The following is a 27,851-nucleotide window of genomic DNA, read 5'->3' on the forward strand; positions in this document are numbered from 1 at the left end:
GAACGCTCTAAAAAACAGTTTTTATTGATGTTTCGGACTGCAGTGCATTCTACCTCCATCCCCTGCCTGAGGGCGCGAATTGCCCAGGTTCCGGCGGAGCTGGAAAGACACGGCGGGCACAGTTGTCGAAGCAAGCTTGGAGGTTGTCGTGGGAAGCTTTTAGGTGGAAGATGGTGCCGTTGAGCTGAAATGAAAAAAAAAAGAATCTGTCAGGCTGCTTGCCAGACATGAAAATTATCACCTAAGATTAGTGAATTCATAGAGTCGAGTATTAGGTGTCTGCAGACGACTGTATCTTGCAGACAAGTATAACCGCTGGTGCTGATCATCAGGTGCTTGAAAAAGATATACGCATCATACGGATCGGGCGAGAGTGAAAAATGGAACTTCTCTTGGAAAAATCAGTGTCTATGATGTTCTAAAAAAAAGAAATTTTAAGGACGATTATATTTCACCCTAATGCGAAACTTGAGCGCAGCTGCAATGCACAGCGTGCGAAAATGTGTATATTAGTTCGATTGAAGCATTAGTGGAAGACGACGACGCTGTGCAGTGCACAGCGCGAGAGTGTGTTGGATTTTAATACAAGCATGCCGTTTACTCGCTTGAAATGGGGCCCTTATCGCGGGTAGTACTATTACAAAGGTGGAAAGGCGAGGCATAAAAATCTTCAACCATTGTATCAAACACATCCGTTTTTATTACAAGGAACAAATTGCGAAATATAAACAAAATACTTAGATTAAAACAGTTGATTTTAACGCACACAAAGGCGACACAGCAAAGCGCTGATTCCAACTGTTCTATAAAACGATAAAAAAACAACAATGAAGCCGTTGCAAGTAGCTGCCTGTCCTGGCTTCCTCGTCCTTTACTGTGTTGTGTGAGTGCTAGAAAGAACACTGATAATTCTCCAACTATCCCCAAAACGCACATTACTGGAATGTTCAGATTAAAGCAGTCAGTCTATGTTCGTGCTGAAAGCACCCCTGATCCCTTTGCTCACTGCACCAGCATTGTAACAAGACATACGATTTTAGGGTTAGTGGATGGAAAGGCCCTTCGTGGCGACTCATGTCAAATGATGTCTTGGTTCACTATTCCAAAGAAATACTACACAGCAAAAACTTTCAGTTACATGTTTTTGACATCATGCTAATGAAGGTGCAAAAACAAACGCTATGGTCTGTGCTCGCAAATGCAAGTTATTCGTGAATGATAATATCAAATTACACGCAAATAAACTAGCCCTCGTCAAGTTTTTCGCCAGGTTTTTAGGCTAGGAAAGGTGATAAGGTAGCCTTCGTTCTTTACGAAGTTGGCATGAGTGAAATGCTGTCCAGAGTACTCCTAATGTGCTTAGAAGCACACATAGGCAAAAGCAATAGCTCCAGGTACCACGAAGTTTTTTACAAACTACAAACTTCACTTTTATGATCACGATGCAGCCTACATCATCTAATATGGGAAGAACAATATGTGGCTAACGCATCAATCTTATGTCAATATAAACCACAACACTTCAAATGATTTGGCGGAGCGCCACGAAAAGACTGGACAGAATATGAACTGGCATGTAGGTAGAACGACATTTAATTAGAAAGATTTGAAATCGCACCTTCTTGTGGATTAATATCGTATCCGATTATCTATATGCAACACCCTTGCCCGGACTCGTGGGCCCATTCTTGAAACATACACATACTCAGTTCAGCACATATCACACATAAAATTGACATTCCGTAATCCGTTTCCCGTGAAAGCAAGGAACTGTTTAAGGCCACAAAATGTCTTACACTTCTATTTTTGTTCTCAAGTCTGACCAATGACTTTTTTAAAGTGCCGTTTTGAATATTCTCAATATTTATCCAATCATTGCTCGCCCGCACAATACCGGGAGGCGCCCTATATCCGCTGTTGAAAATTATCAGTGGACGGGGAGCTGGGCTGAGATCTTCGTTTTTCGAGCTATCTGGAAACAAAGAAGTGTTTAATGATGTTGTTTGTATCAATGCTAAAAGCATAACAATACGCAAACAACAATGAAAACGCACATCCTGCAGAATGCGCTGCTGGCAGCCGATGAATTGGCTTCAAATTCCTTTTGTTGAGGGCACAGCATGTGTTCCGTGTGCCCCCTGTGCCCTCAGCAAGGCTAAGGTTGTAAAAACTGCGAGGTCAGACCGGGCCCCCAGTGCCATTGCGCTGCTCGATACTTGGCATAAACTGTTGTGAACGCATAAGAATATGAGAGCTGCTTTTCCTTCGCGTCACACGTGACTGCGACGCCGCCCTACGTTTGTGCAGCGAGTCGCTAAGTCCGGTAATTTTCAGCAAGTAAACTCCCTGACTCATGTTGAGGCATCTGAATCCACAGTTCAAGAACGAAAACGTAAACTTTGATACTTACTCGAGAGCATGCGAGATAGGATTCCTTCGCGATGTCTCTTGATTGCTTGCATTCCTCCTGCAAACAGGAGATTGCACGAACAATTATTGCCCAGTGATTACATGAAGACAAACCTCAACACACTTGGCGGTAGGTGCTGCATAACTCGAGACACGGCTACACGCATTACATAGATACCCAGCGAAAGTAGATTGGACAGCCGTCGCCGTAGCTCAGTTGGTAAAGCACCGGACGCGAAATTCGGAGGTCGTGAGTTCGGATCCCATAGGCGGCGGCATGTGGTTGTTTCTGCTTCTGCTTTCTAATCAATTAACATAAAAGAATTATTGCCCTATTAATGTCCGATCGATGAACACCACAAATAAAAAAAAACATCCCCTGTGCTTCTTGGCTTCGGTGACCGCTGGCTTCCGACATGTATGTCATAACGAGTCGCTCTTTTCATTCCCTATGTCTGCTTAATAGCTAACGAGTACCTCGATTGTGGCCGCCTTGATGCCATAGGTAGCATAAGAGGGCTCTCGTACAGCTTCCGCGCTCACCGTTCGATGACGTTCGACGTTATACTCGTGGTAAAACAGGATGTTCCACATCCGCCTCAATGAACGAGGGTGGTAACTGACGAACGCTCTCAGGGTTAGGTTACACGCAATATATAAATGCCCCCGAAAGCAGAAGATTGAACAGCCGTCGCCTTGACTCAGCTGTTAGAGCACCGGACGGGTAATTTGGCGATCGTGGGTTCGGATCCCACAGGCGGCATGTGGTCGTTTTTTTCTTCTACTTTCTGAAAAGTTATTTTGATGAACACCACAAATTTAGAAAAAAAATCCTCATTATTCTTGGCTTCGGTGACTGCTGGCTTCTGTCATGTATGTCAAAACGAGCACCTCCTCTCACTTCCCTTGCCAGCTCTAGAGTAGTGTGTGAGTTACCGCCTCGTTGTCTTGCAACTTTTTGTTCTGTTCTTTAAGGAATGCTGCGGCGCATATTTCAACATGAACGTGACATCCATGGCTTGGTCTCTCGAATCGGACAAGCAGCGTAAACTAAAAAGAAGGTCGAAATTCCCAGTAAATTTCTCTGCAGGTAAAAAAGCTACCACGAAACGCCGTCTTTCACAGCTTTCACGGACATCGGGTCCCTAAACTGTGTGGTAGCTGACTTCAGCGACAACTGACCTGCTTTGGAAAAATCCGTTTCAGTATGAAAACATAGAAAAAGGTGAAAAGACACGTGATTTCCTTGCCAAGAAAACGTGGAAATGTTTGTAACCTTTTACTTACTCGCAATTTGTCCAATTCTGCCGTAAGACTGTCCATCATATTCTTCTGTGCTGCTTCAATCTGCGTAAGAAGTGATTATGCAAGAATTTATTTCTAAAAAACAAAGAACAAACAAGAAGTTGGTTCCTTAGAGCGATGGAAGAAGAATACAATACATTACGGTCAATATGTACCTTGAACCGAGATTTTCATGGCCCTTGATTGGTTATATGACTTTATTATATTCAGTGACTTTCTGAATTTGTAGCCGTTTCAGGAACCTCTTGACGTATTGGCTCTTCATAAAAAGAAAGCTTATGTGTAGGTGAAAGTTCAGCAACATACGTGATTTTCCCAAATTCTAAATAGAGTTGAAGGTTGATCATACCAGGTGCATCCGTTTCTCTGACCCTTCGATGAAGGTGGACATTTCTTCTCGAAGAGAGTTGCGCACTGCCTGCCGAAAAAGAATGTGCTGCTGTTATTCGACTTTAATTGCCCTCGCTAGCGGCCAGGTAGTTAGCCTTACCTTCACACAACAAGCTGTTTTTTCTGCTATGTCTTTCTGCTGTTCACACCGAATGTGGATCTGAAAAATTAATTTTTTCGTGTTAATATTTCTCCCTGTTCTCCTAAATTTTAGTATCGCATACGTACGCATTTCCGCGGGGAAATTACTACAATTCTTTCCTCGCTCAGGCTCAGAACAGAGACGCAAGCTTTTGAAGAACACATATAGGTTGCCTTTCGCATACGCAATGTTAAATCAGCGATGTGAAGGAAATAAAAGTCTCATTTCTTATCGAATGAAACTGTCATTAACAGACGATTCTTCAGTAATCTAATTGCCTTTATTTGCTCCTGTACCTTAATATAATACTAACTGTAGCTTTAAGATAAAATATCCAGATGCCGCGTGCACAGGAACGTGCTGAGTCGGAAAATTGTGCGCTTGATGAATAAATTATTCAGAGATAACGAGGGAGCTTGTTCAAAGAAGGCGTTTTCCTCTGCAATACGAGGTGTGATATTCTCAAGTGAATTTCGAATATTGCACGCACGCCCCTGCTAATTTGATCACTGTGCTCATTGTGATTTGATCACTCTGTTCAGGTTAAAACGCTCATACCACGCCAGCCTAAGAGCGATGGCAGCCAGCTATGCTCTCGATACATTTCTCAGGTTCGATACACAACCTGTGGGAAAACGCCGCTTACAGCATTGCTAAGGGCCAAAAATGAGCGTTTCCACCGCGTCGCATGAGAACACAGGCTGCAAATTTTAGACGGATCCCCAGCCACACAAAATTCATCCCTATCTGCGGTCATGCTAATAATAATAATAATAATAATAATAATAATAATAATAATAATAATAATAATAATAATAATAATAATAATAATAATAATAATAATAATAATAATAATAATAATAATAATAATAATAATAATAATAATAATAATAATAATAATAATAATAATAATAATGAACATCATCATCGTCGTCGTCATCATCATCATCAGCCTGACTACACCCACTGCAGGGCAAATGCCTCTCCCATGTCTCTCCAATTAACCCTGTCCTTCGTCAGCTAAGCCTACAAACTTCCTATTCTCATCCGCCCACGTAACCTTCTGCCAGCGCCTGCTACGCTTGCCTTCTCTTGGAATATTAACGTTGTATCAAAATTTGCGATTTCATCGTTTAACTTCGTACAATATCTACGCAGCTTTGTGCTGATGCACCGGCTGTTGCGCTGGAAACGTTGCGTATGCTGGTACAGAAGACCAACACTGGCGCTACGCTTCTAAAACAAATTTAATGTAAAGTAACCAAGCCTTCCAGAGAATAAAAACTGTCGGTTTATCTGCTTGGCAGATTTTTAAAAGGGAAGCATGAATATGCTTTGCTAACATTGAAAAAGCACAAGTGAGTAAATTGGATGTCTCACGTTGTGCAGGTCAGTCTGAATAGAGGTTACTGTCTCCGTCAGCAGTTGATCGTGGTGCTGTAAGATTCGTGGAAATCATGAGTAACACGAAGCGAAAGCCATAAATGGTACACAAAAATGGAGCATATATTTGAGCACGCCCGTTGTCACTCACTTCTCGTTGCGAAAGTGCTTCCTGTAGCTGAAAAAAAGGAGGAAAACATGATTACAATTTACATCTGGCTGGTCTGAAGACGTCACCTGCTCGGCCGATGGACATTTTAATTTATTAGCGCGCTCCTGAATGCTAAATATGTTTATGCAAATGTTGTTAGACTTCTGTTAACTTGCGAAGCAGGAGAAAAAGAACAGCAGCATTGTAAGTTGTGGGGTTTTAAAAGGGGGATATATACGTTCTTCCCGCTTAACCGCGGCTGACACCATTCAATACCGCCTGACCCCACCTCGTGGTCGCGTACGCTACCGAACGCTCACCGACCACGGCGGGCCTTGCTCTGAGGGAACAAAGGAGCGACACTCTGGCTGACACAAACAGGCATTTATTGCTGCAACAACAATAACGCTGGCTAGAAACAAAATGTGCTAAAGAAGTCAGATCATCCGACTCACGAGCAAGGTTCCTAGCGTTTGTTCGTCCACGCTACGGCAAGGGATACTCCGAGGCCGGTGGGGACGAGATACGGGAACAAGTCTCCCCGCCGCTTCCTCGCACAGCAGGCAAAGAGCGGAGCGCGCGCCTAACACTCCGTACGCGCCGACCTCCCCCAGGTGTGACCTCCCCGGTGTGATTGCTGCGCGCGTGCGCAGCAATCACACCGTCTGTCGAGCTCGTGCACTGCGACTACGGCGCTCTCCCTTGTTAACAAGTTAAAGCAACTAGGCAGGATGCATCGCGGGAAAACAAACCAAAGGGGATGTCGTGAAGCAAATTGCCCCACAAAGTATGGGTACGTCAGGCTGAATTAATAAGACAACAATGGTTCCTTGGAAAGCTGTGGTGGTAAGCAAAGGACATGACTGCACTATCCACTGACAGCATAGATCCGTTATTTTAAACTTATTTGCGCAAGCGCTACGTTCCCGCGTAACCGATGCGCGACAACCCTTTCAAAACTTTTCCACGCCGTCAATAGACGGTCCGCGGACTCGTCAATAATATCTATAGACGTTTCTTATACAAATCCCATAGACTTGTCGATAGTCAATAAAAATCATATCGGCAGTTTAAATGTATGGCCAAACACCTTTAGGAGATTTATCTATAGAGAGGCTACAAACTGCAAATATACATGAAAATACCTGTGAAAAAGCGGTAGAGTCTACGAGAAGTCTATAGGTAGTTTATACACCGTTTTTATGACAGTTAAGTTCTCCTCTTGGATTCCCACAAATATGTATTCCTATTTTGTGCCGGAGACGGGTCACACGCTGGGCGGCTTAAGAAGGCACCGATGCTGCGTCGAGAGAGCCGAAAGTATATATTATGCGAAAGCATTCTGTCGACCAGAGGAAACATCGTGTCTGGGTGACAGTGCCTTGTACAGTACGTTTTTTTAGAAACTGTTTTGCTAAAATCTCTGCAGAGGGCATTCTTTAAAGGCACCCAATGAAAAGAAGCTGATCGATGGCAGTCAACTCAAGGCCTCCCAGCCAAATATCCTCCTCAAGCACCAATGGCATCCCCGTATACTTTCCGCACACTCTCGTTCCTTGGTTGCTACCTCAGCGAAACTGCCTTACCCTATCACTAATTTCCTCGCCTATGATATGTGAGGAAGAGCACTGTTATTACTTCTGCACCTCGGTTCAGTAACAGGGACCACGGAACGCTGATATGTGATGCAGAATTCGACTCTCGACACGCAATTTGGGTCACTGATTTATCTAAAAAAAAAGAAACGCTTGTAGACAGGCTTCCCATTTGTGGAAACACTGAACCATAGGAACCTTTCTGGAAATTATCAGAAAAATACTTAACATTGATGTCAGTGCTTGATGGTGCCTTACTCAATCTAATTGAGCCGTCACTTAAGCACGCTAAACATCCACCTGTTAATCACACTGCGTACTTCATAAATAATTTTTTTTGTACTCTCTCTGAGAGTACCTCAATGGTTTCGTTGCTTTTTCAGAGCAATGTAAAGGAACCGAATCTTCACTAATGCAGTTTTAATAGAGTTAGAATTGCTACATTTGCCTGAGCGTTTGTTGAAACTATGTTGAAAACAATATAAAATAACCGTGAGAACAAATTAGGCAAGACTTACATTCATCACGTGAACATCACAGGACTGCATGTTCTTAGATAGGTTTTGAATCTCGTCCTGCAAAAAAAAAACAAGATGGTCATTAGCGACCCTGACCAAATAAAAATTTTCTGCACATAGGCGCACATAGCTCAGTTTCTGCGAAGTGACTCACGTCTTTCTGACCAAGTGCCGCTTCTAGCTGAAACGAGAAGAAAAAAGTGAGAAAAGCTGACATCTGGTTGCGAAAAATGAAATAAACGTCACAGTCGGTAAAGAGAGTATTTGCGCAGTGCTAAAACATAGGAAAACACAGTGGCGTTTACAAGCGCTAGTTAAGAAACTTCTACCTTTCTTGTGCTCGGTACACACTAATCTGAAAAAATACTTGAAGACAGGCTTCCCATTCAAGGAAACGCGCTTCCAATGGAGCCTTTTCGGAGTTGTCTTTGAAAAGTACCTAACAGCGATATCAGTGCCTGATCGCGCCTAGCTGAGCTCAATTAAGGAGAGCGGTCACTTAAGCACGCTAAACATCTACTGATTAATTCACGCTATACATTTCCTAAACGCCATTTTTTGCACGCTTTGTGAGAGTGCCTTAAGGGTTTTGCTGCTATTTTCAAAGGAATATAGAGCAAAAGAATCTAGACTAATGCACTTATTACACACACAGAGCACAGAGTTCGCTTTACTTCGTTTGCTTGAGTGTTTGTTGGATGCAAAGTGCGCGGATATCCGAAACAATATTATCTAATCCTGAGAAAAGTCGGGAACACTTACTTCCACCATGCGAACTTCAGCTGACTGCAATCTTTCGGTTAGCTTTTGGATGTCGCTCTGCAAAACATGTGGTGACTATCAGCAACTATGACCAAAGGATATTTTTTTCTGCTCACAGGTCGGCTCAGAATAGCTCAGTTTGTGTTGGGTGACTCACATCTTTCTGACCAAGTGCCTCTTCTAGCTGAAAAGAAAACAATATAAACAATACAAGCTGACACCTGGTTGCTAAAAAGAAAGGCATGCCATAGTCGGCACCCAGACAGTATATTTGTGCTAAAACATTGGAAAAAATAGTGGCGCATAGAAGAGCACGCAAGGGTATTTCTAACTTAAAAGTTCACGAAATATATAAAATATTGATAAAGCACAAAAGTCTGAGCCACAGTTGGAGCATTATATTGATGAATGCAGTGAATCCAGAACCACGGAATAACACGCCTGAAACTCGGTATTCACAATGAGCTGTGGCCCATTGCGGGTGGCAGCTACAGAGGCAGCTGAGTTGGGCGAAGTTTAGGATTTGCCAGCAATTAAATTGCATCAAGTGCTGAACGCTCGAAGCAAATACGCATGTGCAGAGAATTTCAGCGCTACCTGTTCACAGTAATGAAAATACATACAGACGTGAAAAATTCCAGTTCAAACATTTTTACAAGAAAGCCTGTGCGGCACAGTGCAATTTTAAAAGCCTACTGAGCGCTTCAAGGTATTCTATAGCTCAATTTAATTACACTGAGGAGTGCCTGCAATCTGCGCACACAGCGACATCTATTAAACCACGAGCACTAACCACGATAAGTTGTCTGTCCAGCTTGCGCAGCAGTTACCTCCACTCCGAGCAGCGCCAGCAGAGGTGGTACAGAGAAGGTCACATGGTATATGCACGAAAAACTGCGACCAAGTTTTATGGGCGTCGCTGTGTGTGCAGACCGCAGGCGCGTGCGTTTAGAGTTGTGCGAGATATGACCATTATTTGTTAGCCACATCACCGAGGGTAATCCCGTTTTCTAAATTTTAAATACTAAAATGGCTATTTCGGATCAGCGGTTACTAATTTCTAATTACAACCAGGCCTGTATAAATAGTTAAAAAGTTAACTATTAGAACTTGCTTAATCTCTTCACTGGTCAACATCATTCGCCTCTCTCCTGGTGTTCACCAACACTGGCCTCAAAAGGTCTCTTTACTTCAAAAACCTTATATTTAAAAGCTATTGGTAGGCTCCGCAGATATATTTGTCTTACGTAACGGTCCTATATCTACTGGCTAATAAGCTGTTGGTTTTAAACGAACTTTGTTTCTAAAAAAATATTTTTGTCAGCCACAGTGACGGCTGAGTAGTGAACTAAGAACTATGCACAGTCGGCCGCTCCACATACCTCTTCAATTTTCTTTTGCTGGTCGCTGATCTTTGACTGGGATTGTGCACACATCACATAAATCTGCAACATAAAACGCAAGGACAGCTTCAACGCACGCGACACCACTCTTAATTTTTCTTCAGAAAAAATAGAAAAATCTACTCCGCTAAAGCCGACGTACCTTGGTTATTTCAGCTTTCATATTATTAATCTCTGTCAGGGTTTCAGTCTGGTTTTCTTCGGGCTGAAAAATGAAATGGAACGGTGATACAACAAATATGTAATTCTATCGACAAAGATAGGCCGACGTTTTTGATTTCGCAGAATTAATGAAAAGACGAGCAGGCCGCTTAGTACTTATTTGGAGGTGCCCCTTGAAATAAATATGCAGAAGCAGCAGATATGGGCAAACGATTTTCGTCAGTGAAACAAAAATTTGCACGAGAGTCCATTCAGTATTGTAGAATGCAGTTAAAAAAAAACAGCAGTAGCTAACACTGGCCACGGTCAGTGGCGTTCTGTATTACTGCGCCAAGCAATTACAACAGCGAACGAAATAAGCAAATTTATGTTCGGCTTTATCAAACAAGCGACAGGAATGAACATTCCTGAAATTAAAAATTATTTTCCTGATTAGGTTCTTGCTTGGCAACAAGAAAAACTTTATTAAAGGTCTACTTTTTGCCACAGAATAATTCTATTCGAGCGCCACGACTGTGGGAAGAGCTTAAATGCAGACATGAGTTGTATCCGACTAAAGGTACATAATTTTTTCTCCACAAATATTTAGGACAAATTCGGGATTTCTCTCTGGGGTCATAACTGTTTTTATCGACACTTTTTGTATAGCTTCAACCGGTCCCTCACAGCACATTTGAGGTGTACACTGAGGAGTGAGATATTTAGCCCGGTCTTGCTGTCCTTAATAAAATCTTTCCTCTTACTGGGCTTTGCAAACATGCACGGCGCAGTACGAAGACGTGAATAACGACGACGATCTCCACAGGGTGTGGCGATGCACGAGTGGTCTAAAGCAGCGTGAAGTGAAGCTGCTCTTGCTGTGCCGCTGCCGGTTCTAATCGCGCTCGGGGGGAGGGGGGGCGGGGAGATTTTTTTCGCTCCCTCCTATTCGCACGGGAACGTTCGGAGTATTTCGCCAAGATTCGGCGTCATGTTCTCCAGATTTTCGCTCTTTCTCATGCTCGAGGTCATGATGATGGCCATTAAAACCCTTACATTTGAAGAACCAGTGCATTCCTTGGCATGCACTCCGGCAGCTTCTTTGGTGTCTTCCTGAAGGAAAGCATATACAGTTGCTGTAGTAAAGATACTTTAGCTGAAAAGGTCGAGACAAGCCTCTGCTGATTGTTAACTTACCTGTCGGTAAGAGACATTTCGGTCAGAAATTTTTTCGCCTTGTAAGCGTTGCTGTGAGGATAGACAAAATTGTGATTAAGTAAAAAAACCCACAACCAGAAAACGAAAGCGCGGACAGCGTAGACAACTAGCTTACAACAGAGAACGGAGTCTGCTGTCCAGTATTCTTGGAATCATATTGTCCGCCTACCTATAGAGTGCAAAAGAGAAGACTGGCTACAAGAAGATTCCAAAAAAAGAAAATATACAGAAATGTTTGCAGGTTGTTCAATGGTTGTATATTCCTATGTCTATGGAAAACTGCATCACATCATAAAGAAAGCAAGGAATATAATATGTATCGTTTTTATTCTAAGGGGCCCAAGGTCCCACCGCGATGCGAGAGTATTTACGCTGCTGCAACTTCCTTTCGATTCAGGTTAATTCTTCTCAATGTGTTATAGGGCAGCTCGAGAGCTGTGAAAACTGGCAGGTATGTAGCTTGTTTCTATATGCAGAATGTGCTGCGTAGGACTGAAAATATTTTCAGGGGACTGCCAGAAAGAGGTGAGGACTTGCACATGTCGATGCGTTCTTTATTCCAGTAATCAGCAGATGCCCTGAGAGGATATCTATGAAGCACAATTACTGAGTCCGACTTTAAAATTAGAATCGAAATGACGATTTGTTTAGACTTCTGGAGCGTTTTTATTCTGAGCAGCGTTTTACAGCTACAAATTTAATTTTGCTTGCGCAGTGCAACGTGTGTGAAACAAAAATAAGAACTGACAAAGAATATAAGTCTTTCCTGCAACTCGCACAATTTACTTGTACACACGTGTTTACTTTAATCGCTATAACCACGGTCACATTGGTTACAATTATCTAAATGAACATTAAAACATGAAGCAGCTACAATGAAACACACGCAATTCGGTGTGCCAAGTTCACCATTATAGCAGCAGCCCCAAGCTAGGCGGTGCCTTAATAGAGCGATAACGTTCACGAAGACACAAGCAATCAGCTGAAATAAATTTTCAACTTACTACACGCATTAAGACATACCATATGTGTACCATACCCTCGTAGACAATTTTGTAACGATAATATGAACAACACTGTAGCAATAGCCACTTCCTTTCATGTGTTTTAATTCCAGATTTTCCGATAAGGAAGAACTAGCAGTAAAATTATACCCATCGAGTTTTTAAAATTTTTAGAGCTTCATAAAAAATTCTTGGTTTTATGATTTTATGGGGTTTAACGTCCCAAAGTGACTCAAGCTATGAGGGGTGCCGTAGTGAAAAGCGCCGGAAATTTCTACCATCTGGGGTTCTTTAACGTGCACTGACATCGCACAGTACACGGGCCTCTAGCATTTCGCCTCCATCGAAATTCGACCGCCGCGGCCTGGATAAAACCCGCGTCTTTCGGGTTAGCAGCCGAACGCAATAACCACTGAGCCACCGCTGCGGCTAGTAACAAAGAATAGTCATTCGGACAGCCTCCAGGAGTCCTCAGTACTATGTATAGTAAAATTATAGTCGGGCATCGGAGCCTTTTGCGAAGTTACCTCCAAACAGCGTGTGAGGGTGCGTCATAGAAGTAATGCAAAAAAAGATGAAATACTGCTACCTTAGAAGACAAGGCTTTATGCTGCTGTTGCTGATGAAGCTCGTTATGTTTTCCTCTGCAGTTTTTCACATGTTGAAAAACTTCCTTTTTGGTTACCTTCTCGTCACAATAGGGGCATGCGCTTTTCTTGTCGGGGGCCTGCAAAGCAAAGAATAAAATCTGAGGACGCCCATACAGCAAACAGCAAACTGTTCAAAATTGCCGGATTTCGCTATAGACTCATTCAGATGCAGCCGCTTTTTTACTGCCGCTAAAGCTGTTTGCTGCCTCCAGACCAATTAAAATCATTCTGTACGCATGATGAGCATCCCGGCTAACAAGAGCGCCTATTTAGCCGCTTATAGCGTGCTGCTGAATGCAGATGCAGACCCAATCGGATTGTTTAAGGTAATGGTAGCTTTTCAATGTGCAAATAAGGCCTTGGAAAGGGCTCGGCGCTTCGTGACATCCTAAACGCTAACAGCGCGTTTAAGTGCCAGCTTGACTTAGCAGAAAGAATCAAAAGTATTCCGAAGTAAAGGCTGCCAAGAAGCGAATTTGAGCAGTTTTTCTTAAAAAGAGCGGCTTTAGAACAAACATTTTAAAAATGCAGCCATTCAAATCAAACATCTAAGAAACTACGAGAATACTTAATTTTGACACAATTAGTCCTGATCTTTCGTTCGGCCAAGCAGGAAGTTGCGAATCGCTATACCTTACCGTTGACAAACGTAGTCGAGGCTTCACTGTGCAAGTTCCTGAATAGTATTGAGAAGATGCAAATTATGGGTAGCAAAGCGAAATAATTGGCGAACTCTTGCGGATATTTTTAGATATCAAAAATCAATCCGGCCAATGAGGCACAATCAGCGTCAACTCAAACGTGAACAGTGTAATGGTGACGCGTAAAAGAACGCTAAAATTTCAGCTTCTGAAAAATAAATGCAAGCAGAGCCCTTTTACACTTCAACGTACGCTGCTACGCACCATCGAAGTTTGGTTTATGGGGCTTAACGTCCAAATGCGACCCAAGCTATGAGGGACGCCATAGTGGAGGGCTCCAGTAATTTCGACCACAAGGTGTTCTCTAACGTGGACTAACATCACACAGCGCAGGGGCCTCTAGCATTTATCCTCCATCAAAATGCGACCGCCGAAGCCGGGATTGAACCCGCATCTTTTGGGGCAGCAGTCGAGCACCATAGCCACTGATCCACCGCGGTGACTGCACCATCGAAGTCATATGCAACAGAGCTGAGGCAGCAATGGGCGAGATTAATTTCAACTGCCTCGGCGTCTCCAGTTTTTTACAGTGCCCTAAGCCATATTACGCAATGATTTTTTGAATTAGGTACCAACGGAATATTGTCGATGATAACAAAAATAAAAGCATGAATTGCTCAGCAGCTAAGCACCACCATCGCCATCTCACAGTGCCGAGTTCATGCTTTAAAGTCTTTCTGAACAATGAACATAGAAAATGAACATGGCAACCACGATATAGAATCACTGGAGCGCTGACTAGTGAGAGTAATCTCGAAACATATGAGAATGAACACATGTTCGTTTTCTGCATTTTTCTAGCTACAAAACATGACTAGGTAGACATTGTTCGGCGAATGCTAGAGCACATGCCAGTCCGACGTTTAGGCCCTCACGACGAACTAATGGGTGAATTTAATTGAATTTAATGAACGAAAATTTTAGCTGGCGATACTTCCAGCATAAACGTGAAGAGCTGATTTCTTCTGTAATGCCTTCGTACCAGAGCTTGCCGCTGCAGACGGCTACATTACGTGCATTTGCTTCGAATTTTCCCGCCTCAAAAACTGAAAGCGCAGTTTAAAACAGATGTATTACTCCCAGGACCATGAAGCTAATACCAACAGCACTTCCGTTATGCGTCCAGAGCGAATTGTGAATATTGGCGTTTAACGGTTTGGTTTGGTTTATAGGGGTTTAACGTCCCAAAGCGACTCAGGCTATGAGAGACGCCGTAGTGAAGGGCTCCGGAAATTTCGACCACCTGGGGTTCTTTAACGTGCACTGACATCGCACAGTACACGGGCCTCTAGAATTTCGTCTCCATCGAAATTAGACCGCCGCGGCCGGAATCGAACCCGCGTCTTTCGGGCCAGCAGCCGAACGTTGTAACCACTGAGCCACCGCGGCGGCTCTTTTTGGCGTTTGACGTTCCTCAGCTACACATGGGCGCTGAGGAGCGAAGCAGCGAAGCGTTTCGGAATGATTTAGAACATCTAGGATTCCTTAAGGGGCTGACATCGCGCAGCACACGGGTGTTTTTGTGATTACCAAAAAAAAAATGGGACAAGTGATTCTAGTTCCGCAGGCTGCCACCATGTGGTGTATGGCTGTTTACATTGAAAAAATATCGCGTTGACATCATCTTTAATGAAAGAAAAAGATAATTACCAGTAGCAGTAGAACAAGAATGTGATAAGTCAGTAGGCTTAGCACACTGGCTGGGCGCTGTCCCGAATTTCTGGGAAAGATATTTTTCCTGCATAGAAATACGGCTGCCGGTGCACAGATCGAACCTCTGAGCTTTGTATGAGCAGGTGAACGCCAAACTCAGTTCAAAACGGTTAGGGCTAAGTGTTCGTTACCGGTACGGAAGATTGGTGATCAACTTCTTCAGTAGCGTTGTCCTTTTTGCTGCAAGTGCACCACTTGAGGTGATCCTGCAAGAAAGGCGACAAGATCACATGCTCCAGGGAGCAGTACGAAGTGACTTTGGCAGCGGCAAAAATGCAGCGATGCTGAAGGCACAACTTTAGGTTTTATGTATTACGTGAAAGAGGAGTTACATTACACGTAGAGTACAGCGCCAAAGTCCAACCGCAATCATATCTCAGAAGAAATGTGGTGGGAAAAGTTATTAACGAGTTTACAAACAAGTGAAGTGATGTTTCTACACTTAACCGATAATGCAGCTTTGTTCCCAGTGTTGTGGGTTATTTATTGTAATTCTTCAAACGTTCATTCTAATTTTTCCAGAAGAGTGAAGATTTTTGGCCTACCGGGCCTAACAATTTTCTAATTACTACCGTAAATTGTAGCTCATAGACGATTGGGCTGGAACCCACCTCTCCAAACAATCTCCACGACGTATCCTTATTAAGGCCGAATTGAGGGCTTTTTAGAGAAGCTGGTGAGGCCGTATATTATTTTCTTGAATAAGTGCTTTAAAAACAGGTTACCAGGCACAAGAAATGTGACGTTATCTTTTGCCAACTCTCGGGAAGCTTTCTTTTTTCGTTCTTTTAGCATATTGTTTGAAGAACAAAAACAGTGCAGAAACAAGGATAAGAAAGAAGACGGGACAGGCGCTGGTGCCTTGTCCCTGTTTCTGCGTTGTTTTTGTTCTTGAACTATGTACCAACTAGCTCAAGTCGCCGTTTTACTGAAGGCCTACTTGTTTACTCTTTAAAGTGCGATGCTTTTGGTCCAGAATTTATAAACAGTTGTCTCGCAAGGCACCTGGGAGAAGACCCAGAGCATACAGGTACAATTATAGCCTTTCCCGCTGAGAAAATGCCTGAACAACAAAATAAAGCTGCATTCCACATCAAAGCCGAGGACGCTGCTATCGGCTTAGCGGCGGCCCACGAACTTTACAACCCAATCGCCGATTCGCAAGCAGCATACCGAAACCTCGCTAAAGGCAAGATTACGCCGCTGGCATTAGGTATTCCCGGTAACGGAAAGCACTTCCCACAAATCAAACACCCAGCTTGGCTAACTAGCTATGATGGAGTGGTGGGGAATGAGTTTTTATACGCGTAGCGTCGGCATTTTCTCCCCGTGCTCCTCATTTATTTTTCCCGGTGCTACAACACGGCTTCCATCAATGGCGACCGTCAGAAATTTGCCGGCGCCGGCGTCTACTTTCTTTTAAGCTGTGTAGTGGAGTTAAAAACACTCCAAACCTGAAAATCTCTCAAGAGATGGGAGACATCCTTCCTACCTCTCAGAACCTTGGTAGCTTTACGGGCATCGTAAAGGCGACAATGTGGTGCTGAAAAGCGGACCCTTTGGCTTGAGAACTTGTGGCGCCCCATGAACATCATGCAATCGATGACTGCGTGGTTAGGCTGATAAGTACCGAATGCAAAACGATTCTTTGCATATGCAGGTACGTCACGCGATTGAGACATCTGATCTGTTGCACCCATCAGCTGTGGAGAATATGTAGATATTTAATAGAGTATTGCGGTCTGGTTCTACATTCATGCCTACTCCTGCAGCGTCAATCCCAGATACGTGCAAGGATTTGCAAAATAAAAGGACTGACTTCCAGCTACCGTTTTCATACAAGCACAGGCATTTATACAGCTTCCATATAGGTACGCATAGGTCAGTTGTGTTCTTTTGTCATATAACCAGAGAATTGTTTCAGCAGCGTGTGAGCAGCGAAGAGTTTTGAATAAGATCAGAAGAAGTCAGCAAGTCATACCTTGAGTGAGCCGAAAGGTATGTGCACAGGTTTCCCCTCGACTGTCATCGGGCAGATGATCTTCTGGTTATCAATTCTCACCGTTGTTGTTTTGTCTTGTTTGAGCTTGAAGGCAAATATTTAACGACAGTAATGAGTGCTTATATTTATTAATGCTCATTGAAATGCAAAAATACATACCACATTTCGTCACGCAAAATAGAATAAAATACCTTCAATTGAAAAAAAAAGTTTGGTTCGAAATGAACCAAATTTAATACTGGTCTTCGAATTGGCTTCTGTGAGGCACTGACGGCCAACCGAAGATGACCTTTACCAATATATCGCAGCGGTTTGATACAGACACGCTTTCTCAGGGAACGCAGCTTTTCTAAGCTGTCAAAAGAAAAAGCAACGCAATGCAGGTTTCGACGCCGCCAGCCATTAAAAAAAGCAAACTTCAGCAGCGCTACGCCGTTTTTTCAAACACTCATTCCTTAGACAACACTACACTGCCATTTATTTCCAGGCAATAACAACGGAGTCCATTTCTGTGTTGGCGGCAGAAGTTTTAAACGCATGGCCAAAAAGCAGCAGCGTTTCATTTTTAAACCGATTTCTTGTTATTGAATACGTCTTTTGCACCAGAGAAAATAACAAGAATTGCGGAATAAGTTTTTACGGGTAACGAAAACAAGACACCCGTGTCCTCGTGCCCATTTAAATGATAAAAGTAAGAGTGTAATGAGCTGAAATCAACGAATTGTAGCTCCAAAACAAAAGCATCAGTCACTCTGAAGGTAGCAGATGGTACCTGAAGCGATATTTACAGACACTTTTAATTTCTGTAATATGAAATGGGTACGCCGTTAATAATCACAATTTCTCCAAACTTACATAAGCGGCTAATAATGATTGTATACAAATGAAGAAATGCGCGGAAGACAACCAGCCCGCATGCACAGTATTCACAGGTTACGAAAAAGCATTTGCTCAGTGGAAGCCCCAGCTATCATGCAGCTATTACGAAACCAGGACGCAGAACAGGCATATGCAAAAGTACTAAAAACTATTGCCTGCCATAGTAAGCATAATAAAATTCAAATCGAAAAGTGTGCCAGGCATGGAGACGTGGTCTCTCCCGTACAGGAGTAGTTCAGGAGGCTTACTGGAGGTGTTCAAAGATCTGAATTGGGAACATTTGGGAATAAAAGTGGGAAAAACCTTAGAATTATCATTTTCTCATTGCATTGCCTTGCACAGTAACTCAGGATGTGACTTGTAAAGAATGAAGGACGTACCCAAGGGAAGAGCACTAGTGGAGCTAGAAATTAATATGACGAAATGAAATCTAAAGCTGTCTTTTGTAGTGTCAGCAGGACTCGGCAGTTTATGCTGAGAAGAAAAGCATTGGAAGCTGCCAGACACAATCTTGGGGCAAGTAGTAACAATTTACGCGGGGCACGAGAATGAAATAAATAAGAGAAGAACTATTAGGAGGAATTCATTCGGCAGGTCATGAATTTCGTATGGCTGGGCCTGATTAGGCAAAGGGAGTTTTCCTTTTTCTCCGTCACCTCGAACATTGTCTTGTAGCGTAGAAGCCATGCCCCGACACTGAGGAAAGAAGACGATCCGGAAGTGTGAAGCTCGCTTGCAACCGAACGCTTGGTCTGGGTCCTCGTCGGAAGTCGCAAGAGGCCTAGATTCACCTGAGCCACAATTCCCTCTTACATTTGGTGGAGGCTGCTGTATTTTACCCTCTCATCCTGGATCTCCGTAGCCGCTCCTTAGCACCAACATCCGGTATGCTCGATGTCACCAGCAAGAAAGCCCCCATTCCTTCAACTACCATCGTCTGTTCCGGCGGGATCCGGCAGCGCGACCCCAGCGTCTTCAGTGGCGCCGGCGACTATGATCTCCACGACTGGTTGCTGTCAGAGCTCGGTAACGCCTTATTCTATCTAACCGACGCGGCTAATCTGGGGCTCCGAAATCATGAGGCCGACTTGCTTTACTGGTCTTCCTTCGAGACCAGTTTCTCGGAGGAATCCGGCCACTATACGCTGTGTGCAAGCAGCGCGCCTAACTACGCCTCCACGCTCGCGCTGGGCACCAAACGAAGCCTTTACAAGAAATATCGGAGATGTTGTCCACCTGCTCAAGCGCATCAACCCACCGATGTCATAGGATAATAAATTGAAGAACATCCTGAAGGGTATTTTCGACGACGTTTTGCCGATGTTGCTCGCCAAGAATCCGCAAACAGACGTCCATATTATCCAACTTTTCCAAAGTTATAACATCCTCAATAAGCGGCGGGCCTTTACTCGCTGTTCCGGCGTGCATGACGAGTCGATTCCTGCACTGGCGGTTTGCAATCTGGCTTCTGACCCGACTTCGCTGCTTCACGAGATCACGGCCTTAATGCGGGAAGAACCGGCGCACCATCTTTTCTGTCTGTGTCTGAAGACCCTGCGCCATCCGGTTATCCCACGCTTCGACGTGTCATATATGAGCAGGTTGCCGACTTTTACTCTCCAGCCCACGGCTTCCAGCCTGTGACCGCCCCACTCATCTAGGCTGATGTTGTCGCCAAACCACGGCGACTCGTCGCCCATGCATCTCACACATCTGTCGCGCCGCCGCCACCACTGCCGGCACCTACCTGTCGTTACCCGCCTCCTTACTGCGTCATGAACCCACGGCACACCCAGAACAACCACTCCATCTGTTATGTCTGTGGCTTGCTGCGCTACGTCGCATGGGTTTGTCGCCAGCATGTGCAGCGCTTCAGGGAGGGGGGGGGGGGGGCACGTCTGTACAGCTACGACCATGCGAATCCCTCGCTACTTATTTCCTCCGGCCTTCTATGCACTCCTTCCATCTTCGCCATCGGACCTTCTCCTCTTCGTTGATCCCTCTCTTCCATGCGGCCTTGCTCTCCTTCCCGCCCGGAGGGAATCTAAGAGCCGATGTTCTGGGGCACGAATTGCGCTCCTCTCGAACTGTCCAAGCCCTGCATCTTCCCCGCCCTAATATTGTCAGGGGGTGGTTCAATGGTGTCGCCGTTCGCGCCCTTGTGAACAAAGACATTGCTTTATGTGTTATTAGCGCCGCCCTTTGCCGAAGACTAAGTAAACTGACGACGCCTGTTTCGAAATTTTGCCTCCGCACTGCTTGCTAAAATCGCGTTCTACCTCTGGCGGCGTGCACAGCTCGCCCTGTTATCGTGGACGTTCTGTACATCACCGAGTTTGTCGTGCTGTCCCGCTGTTCTAGCGATTTCATTCTGGGCCGTGACTTTCTCACCCTTCATGATGCGATCAGCGATTGCGCTCGCACCAGCATTGCGCTTTCTCTGCTTTGTCACCCCCCCCCCCCCCCCTTCGCACGACACCAATGCCCGTGCCGGTAAAATTCTGGTGGCTGAAGAAAGTGACATTCCTGCCTTCTCTACAGTCTCTACAGTCGTGTGCCTATTTTTCTGATTCGACTGTAGACTTCAATACGACTGATGCTGCAGCCCGCCGCCATTGTTCCCCGTTTCCTTTTGCTATTCTGACTCTTGCAGCTGCTACTCTGAGGTCGCGCAGGATGCCGCGCCATATGATCATATCAAGATGCTTTCTTCAGCGCCGTTGGTAGAGATTTGGCCTTGCCTTCTTTCGGCCTGGTGCCCCATTTTGTGACGACGTATTTAGTGCGCAGCTGCGGCTGTTTGCACGGGGCGGTCATATTTATTTACATTACACCTCACAGCCAGTGACATTAAAGACGGGGAGTGGTAGATATACAAAGGCATAGAGAAATTACAGTTGGTTACAAGAATGTTTGAATAGTATCTGAATATACAATGTAAGCTGTTGCTACGCGGAACTACTCATAATTTACAATGCCAGCAACTTCTGCGGGAAGGTGGTTCCAGTCACGTGAGGTTTGCGGCAGGAATGACGGCGAGAAGTATTTTGTGTAGCAAGACAGAATTCAGACTTCGTGATTATGATCAATGTGGCGGGATACAGGGCGAGACGAAACACTTTTCTACGCGATGTCAGTGTTGGGAGGCAGAGATATTTCATGGCAATTATACTCGCTGTGCGGTTGTGGTTAGCAAGGATGAAACGTACAGAGTTATTTTGCACCATCTCAAGATCATTAATTAAGTTGCCATGAGCAGTGTCGCATACAGGTGTTGCATACTCGAGTTTAGATCGTATTAGTGTTTTATAAAGCAATAGTTTCAAATTCGAAGGAACATTAAAAGAGTTGCGACGTAAGAAGCCTAGCATGCGATTAGCGTTTTTAATTATATTTTCCGTATTAACAGGCCAATTAAGATTTGAAGTAATGTGAATGCCTAGATATTTATATGAGGAGACTGATTCCAACGAAATGTTATCAATGTAAGTAGTGAGGCGGGGCGGAAGTTTTTGTAGATACACGTATGACTTTGCATTTGTTAATATTTAGCTGCATTAACCAATTTTTGCACCAGTTCCCTATTGTGTTGATGTCCGACTGAAGTAATGTAATGCCGTTAAGCTTGGTTATTTCTCTAAAATGACGCAATCATCAGCGAATAGGTGAATGGAAGAGTTCCCAAGAGAGGGAAGATCATGAATGTAAATTAGAAACAGTAGGGGTCCAAGAACTGAACCTTGTGGAACCACGCAAGACACCTCGGTAAAACTGGAGTTAAAACCGTTAGCAAAAACAAATTGTGCGCGCTTAAGTAGAAAACATTCAATCCATTTCAATAAGTTACGGTCATTATTCAGTTGTTTTAGTTTGTGAAGAGTTTGTGACATACCTCATCGAAAGCCTTTGAAAAGTCTAGAAATATACAGTCAACCAAGGATGATAGGTCTAAAATACGATGCAATGCATGTGTAAACGATATTAACTGTGTTTCGCAAGAGTAAAATTTTCGAACACCATGCTGCGCAGACGTAGAAAAAGGAGTTAAATTTGAGAAAGTTAACAAGGTTGGTGAATATTATATGTTCAAGCATTTTGCAACAAGTGCTGGTAAGGGATATGGGACAATCATTACTAGGGGATGTTTTGCTGCCGCACTTGTAGACTGGAACCAGTTTTCAGACTTTCCATACAGTAGGTTGAGCTGATTGGTCAAGTGATTGCTGGAAAAGATTGGTTAGTGCAATGAAAGAATAAGCTGAAGTGCTTTTTAAGACCTTCGGGTGAATGCAATCGTAACCTGGAGTAGAATGAACACTGAGTGCATCAATAAGCTTACCGACACCAGGAGCAGCAACAGCTATAGGTGGCATGGAAACATAGTTGAAATGGTGAGTTGTTGGCATATGTACATCAGACATGGCTGTAAAGTTGTCAGTGAATGCACGGTTCAGAATCGTGGCGCAAATGTCGGAAGGAATCGGGTTGCCTGATGGATTAGATAAAGGATGCTATCATCGGTGGAAGGATCAATGACCCGCCAGAATTTTTTCACATTGGTTGTTAACGTAGAGGGAAGAACATGCGAGTGGAAGTGCTTTTTAGCGTCTTTGAGTGCCCGAACATACGTGTTCGAAGCTGCCATGTACGAAGCCCAATGCTTACTAGTTATCGAGAGCTTTGCGATGCGGTAGAGGCGTTTCTTCTTTGTTAGATAAACGCTTAATGTGATCGCGGATGCTATTGGTTCGTTGCCGCCGAAGTCGCTGCTCAACATGGAACCCGGAGAACTTAATTCGATGCGAGAGTTAACGCTATTGAAACCCAACCAGTTTTGTTTAAGGGCAGAGGATTTGAGGCGTCCCTCTTACCTCTGTAATCCGGTATGCCTTTGCACATCTATAGCACTGGAAGAGGCCGTCGTTGGTACACATCTTGATGCAGGAGGTACAGTAGCCATGACCTTTAGTATCGCGATGCAGCGTGGCGGACACGTTGTCGCACTGAGCGCACACAGCATCCGGGGGCAATTCATCGCAGAAGATGACCTGGAAGTCTTCAGGTATAGAGGGTTCGAATCCTCGTAGCCTTGCCTTGACGGGCATCACACTGCACGATTCCGAGCACACAAAACAAATTCACAGGTAAGTTCAGCGTTAGTCTCCGAGGGCCAATAATCCAGACACCAATCGAAGTGAAAATAAAGCTGTTCGCACCGAAACCTGTGAACCTTGTGTTTGCTGTGGTGATATAAGGAGAAAGGTGCTTGTATCGTTCAATTCCTCTATAACCTAAAAATGTCAGAAGTGGTCTTGATTCATTCAATAGATGTGGGGTTCGATTAACTGACTAGAATGCCGTTCGCATGCTGAAACTGCAGGCGTGGAAGTAGCACCTAAATTGAGACAAAGAACTCCGAAGTTTCCCCAAATGGAAGTTTCGTCTACTTACGCTTTAAATGCATGTACAATGCGTGAGAGCCGCGAATCGCACTAGGCCCAGCACTCCGCAGCAGGCTCTAGAAGGAACACCACGCTGCGGAGGCACCGATTCAAAAGTTCCTATTCTCAGTAATGAAGAAATTGGCTGATATTTAAGCCGGCTGAACCTATCAGACGAGCGAAAGCAAATCCTGCAGTATTTATAGCGAAGAATGGCGTGACATCATTGCTACTTCGTCGCACGACGTGGCAGCAGGCGATGAGAACTTAAGCTTTAATGGTCAAGGTCAAATGTCAAGTGAACACTGGTTATCTTTCACGTGCTTGCTGGTCATTAGCTATGACCGTACTATACAGGAATATCATGCCTATGCTCAGCAATACCCATGCTAGTCTTGGGGGTGTGTGTCTGGTTTGACAGTGGCAGGGCTTCAAGGTCAAACATGCAAAGGCAGGCAAAACTAGGAGTTGTACCTCGACTAGTAGAGCTTTCGTTCTAACAATGGTTGGAAAGTGAGACGCTTATCATCATACCCGCATGGCTCCTCACCACTGAAGGCCACGAGAGCACTGCCTGAAAGAAGTGCTCTTCGCTGCTGTATTTGTAACGCATAGACAAGCTGAAAATAATACGCAGCAGGCTTCGGCGGTGAAAATCTCATGCGCTACAAAGGAAAATTTAAATCTGTTTTATATTTGCAAAAGTGAAATGGAGGAAGTAAGCCTTCTTATTTAATACTGGTAAAGTGAAGCAAAGTTTGGAACAGCGTAACGTGCTTCCTGTTACGGTGCCGGTCACTGTTCATGAATACTGTTTCTAATTTTCTTTCATACAGCCACTAAACAGCTATACTGCTAGGTGCTGATCACAGTGAGTGGTCTTTGTCAAACCTTTCCTTTTGCCGTGAAATTCCAGCTTTAGTTACGCGTAGAAGGTTTTATTTTGACTGATTTCTACTTTCTGGCCGTCATAACGTGAGAAAGTTGAGAAAAAGCGCGGGAAAAATATTTTAGTCCCATCACGCATCGATTTTGCCTGAAAACCCTAACAGGTCACAGTTTATACCGTTTAGCATCACAGCGTGTGTTGCTGTTTGCGCGACATCTGATGTGCTCCACAGCTGACTACTGGGGCCACAGTTCTTGATTTCTTGTAGAAATAAAGCCATAAATGCAACTGGTAACACTGCTGTAAAGCTTCGTGTATACGCTAGTGGCTGTCCAGAATTCTAACATCAAACAGCCTACTGACCAACAAGCATCGCATAACCCGTTTTCTCCATTTTCTTGCGGGGCGACAAAAGGCAAATGGCAAAAAACTTGAAAGGTAAACAGCAATCATGAAGTCTTTTGAGAAAAACAGCAATTCCGTGCTATTGTAAGAAAAGTTCGCTCCAACAGGCATCGAGGAAATAAAATACCTAGGAGTCACGTTCAAGTCAGACCAAAAACGGCAGAGAGGCTATACGCGCTACGAGAGTCAGAAAAAATTATTTTAGGCGTACTTTATAGAAAACAACAACAGAGGAAACAAGGTAAATGCAGAACCGTTACCTTTTCCATTCTTGAATAAGCATCTATTCTCTTGATCCTCATTGTGGAAATGGCATGCTAAGCTAGGGTTTGTCCAAAATAAAGCAGTTAGATTAATTAGACATTATGGCATTGCGGCTACGTCAAAAGACAACGAAATATTCCTTCAGCCATTAAAATACCTGTGCATCTGCGACCACATTGCCCTATTGCGCAAGGTCGTCCAGGCTTCGACACCCATTACAGTGCTCATTAGATTCATTGATCATTCCAAGAGTTGAACCTCAAACGCTTGCGCGCTAAACATTGTCTTTTCGGCGATCCATTTAGACTGAGTCGTTTTTTTCATTAAAATCTAATTACTGAATTTCCGTGGTGGATTTTGGGGCAGTGGGCGACTTGCAAAGCTTGCTATTAGAACACTTTGTCACGCTATTTTATGATTCTTTGTTTCCCAATGTACTACTTTTGTACCACCTCCTCTAATATTTTTTTTAACGCAGGCGGCAGTGTTTGCAAATAAATTAATGTTTCAGTAGGCTTGCATGCTTCACCCTCAAAAGAACATAGTTGGACGCTAAATTTGTTTTCGAACACAACCATCCCGTGAACTTTCGCGGCGGCCTGAGCGTCGATCGTACCTCACGCCTGACTTCTCAATGTTCTAGACGCGTAATGATGCCGCAATATATTCCACATACGCTGCATAGTTCCTGGGGCAGCCTCTGAGGATTTTTCTCACAGCACTGAAACTAGCACCTGAAAGCCGGCTGGGACATATCCGCATGGCATCCATTTCATTGAAAACTCTTGGCAAATATCCCTTGCATTGTGTACTGCTTCATTTCTATGGAATCAGTTGAGCGTAATTAGCTGATGCGAATTGAGCGCTAAAGCAATTGGAAATCGACGTGGTTCTGATATCAAAGAGCACAGAAGACGACATCGCGAAGCTGACGCGAGTGCAATGTAAGCGTGTGCAATTTGCTCGTCAGCCTATAGAAACTCGTGTAGCACCAACCATTTGGAAGCTTGCCAGTGCCGTTAGGACTCAGCGGCGTGCACAGATTAAGCCTGATATTACTATCATTTTCTATCACTCGGTCCAACTTCCTAAGAGGTACGCTCCATATAACGAGAACAATGCTAAAAATACATCCACCTAGGTATAGATATTAACCGCATATATGTGCAGTAAAAGGAATAGCCCCGATATCAATCCCTATCGTTGGCTAGGACTTGGTCTAAACAACAATCGGAACTATTTATCACTCGTGATTTTTCCTGCGTTGTATTTGTATTAACATATCGATCAACGAAGGTGCTGTTTTGTTGTAATATGTATGAACAGCCTATGCAGTCCGTTCTGAAGAACGTTATTAAAACCGATTAGATCCTGACCATGTGCACGCAACTTATATGTTCCTGCCTCGGGGGGCGGGGGGGGGGGGGGGGGGGGGAGAAAAACTGTGTACAGAATCGGCATGCCCGGAAAGACAGAACACAAAGCTACCTGCGAAAAATGATTACTTATCAGCGTACGTCTTTCTTTCTGTGTGACGTTTATTTGTAGGCTGTATTTCTCGTTGTTTTTATCAGCCCTAACTGCTGCTTCCAAAATTTAGTGACGCATGCTGGGATGGGACCGCTCAGATGTTCCCCCAGCAAACATCTCATACCGGAGCACTACCCATGCACTGTCACCTGCGAATGCGAATTCGCGACGATCACCTTCGCATGAAGTTTTATTGCGCTTTATTTGCTGTGTCAGTTTACAGGATGTATATGGTTTAGATAATGCCACGCCTCTGGTGATTTCGCTGCAGGCTTTCACACATGGACCATGAAAGTTAAAGCAGACATTGAAACCTGTGAGCACGACCACAAAAAAACTTCATAAAGGCAATGAAAAAAATAAATTCCGGACTCGAATAAAGAAACACCCTGAACGGCCGATGTTTAGGTTGCACCACAGGGAAGAACCTTGAGCGAGTCAAGCACTCGATAATTAATCGGCATCTTGAGAGGCATAAGCGAAGTTCCTTTCTGAATATTTTGTAAGTTTAGACGTGCTAGCAATCACGCCTTATATCGCTAACAACACATTTTTTTTTGTGCCGTGTGCCTGATGTCCGACTAAAAAAATGAATGCTTGCTGAAATCAGGAACACGACGTGCGCATCTGAGCAGAGGAAGCTTTTGTGTGCGCAGCTGTAGCCAAATGCTGACGCTAGACACACTGAAATCACTGTTCGTAAACCCAGGAAACTCCTGGGAAGTCTCCGTAATTCGAATAAGACCAGTCAACAAGCGCATGCAGTCGTGCGGGCGAAGTTTTTGCGAAAACAACTCACCTCTCTTCGGCGTGTCAGAACGCAGCGGGCCAGACTCACAGGGGAAATTCCGAAGCCTGACACGGCCGTTCCGTCGTCACCGGAACGAGTGATAAACGCCCAACGGTCGTTTCCTATCTCGCTCTTTTTGCACACGTCCAACCACGTCGGAAAAAAA

The 27,851-nt window shown here is 44.2% G+C and overlaps 1 protein-coding gene across 5 annotated transcripts; it reads right to left on the minus strand.

The window, feature by feature from the left end:
* Nucleotides 1-27,851, minus strand: LOC144104307 (uncharacterized). 5 transcript variants are annotated; one of them, XM_077637219.1, is made up of 21 exons: nt 27,695-27,851; nt 23,238-23,475; nt 17,467-17,571; nt 15,617-15,691; nt 13,011-13,148; nt 11,533-11,586; nt 11,397-11,447; nt 11,256-11,312; nt 10,201-10,263; nt 10,038-10,100; nt 8,813-8,839; nt 8,656-8,712; nt 8,048-8,074; nt 7,894-7,950; nt 5,781-5,807; nt 5,627-5,683; nt 4,205-4,264; nt 4,064-4,132; nt 3,697-3,756; nt 2,411-2,467; nt 1-184 (listed from the first exon to the last, which is right to left on the minus strand). In XM_077637219.1, the coding sequence occupies exons 2-21, from the start codon at nt 23,469-23,471 to the stop codon at nt 50-52; spliced, it is 1,473 nt and encodes a 490-aa protein (XP_077493345.1). In that variant the 5' UTR covers nt 23,472-23,475; nt 27,695-27,851; the 3' UTR covers nt 1-49. The 5 variants fall into 5 exon arrangements, with proteins under 5 accessions (XP_077493345.1, XP_077493342.1, XP_077493347.1 ...); XM_077637216.1 differs by lacking the exon at nt 27,695-27,851 and adding an exon at nt 24,342-24,484; XM_077637221.1 differs by lacking the exon at nt 11,533-11,586.

The sequence above is a fragment of the Amblyomma americanum genome, chromosome 9, assembly GCF_052857255.1.
Source record: "Amblyomma americanum isolate KBUSLIRL-KWMA chromosome 9, ASM5285725v1, whole genome shotgun sequence".
Lineage (NCBI taxonomy): Eukaryota > Metazoa > Arthropoda > Arachnida > Ixodida > Ixodidae > Amblyomma > Amblyomma americanum.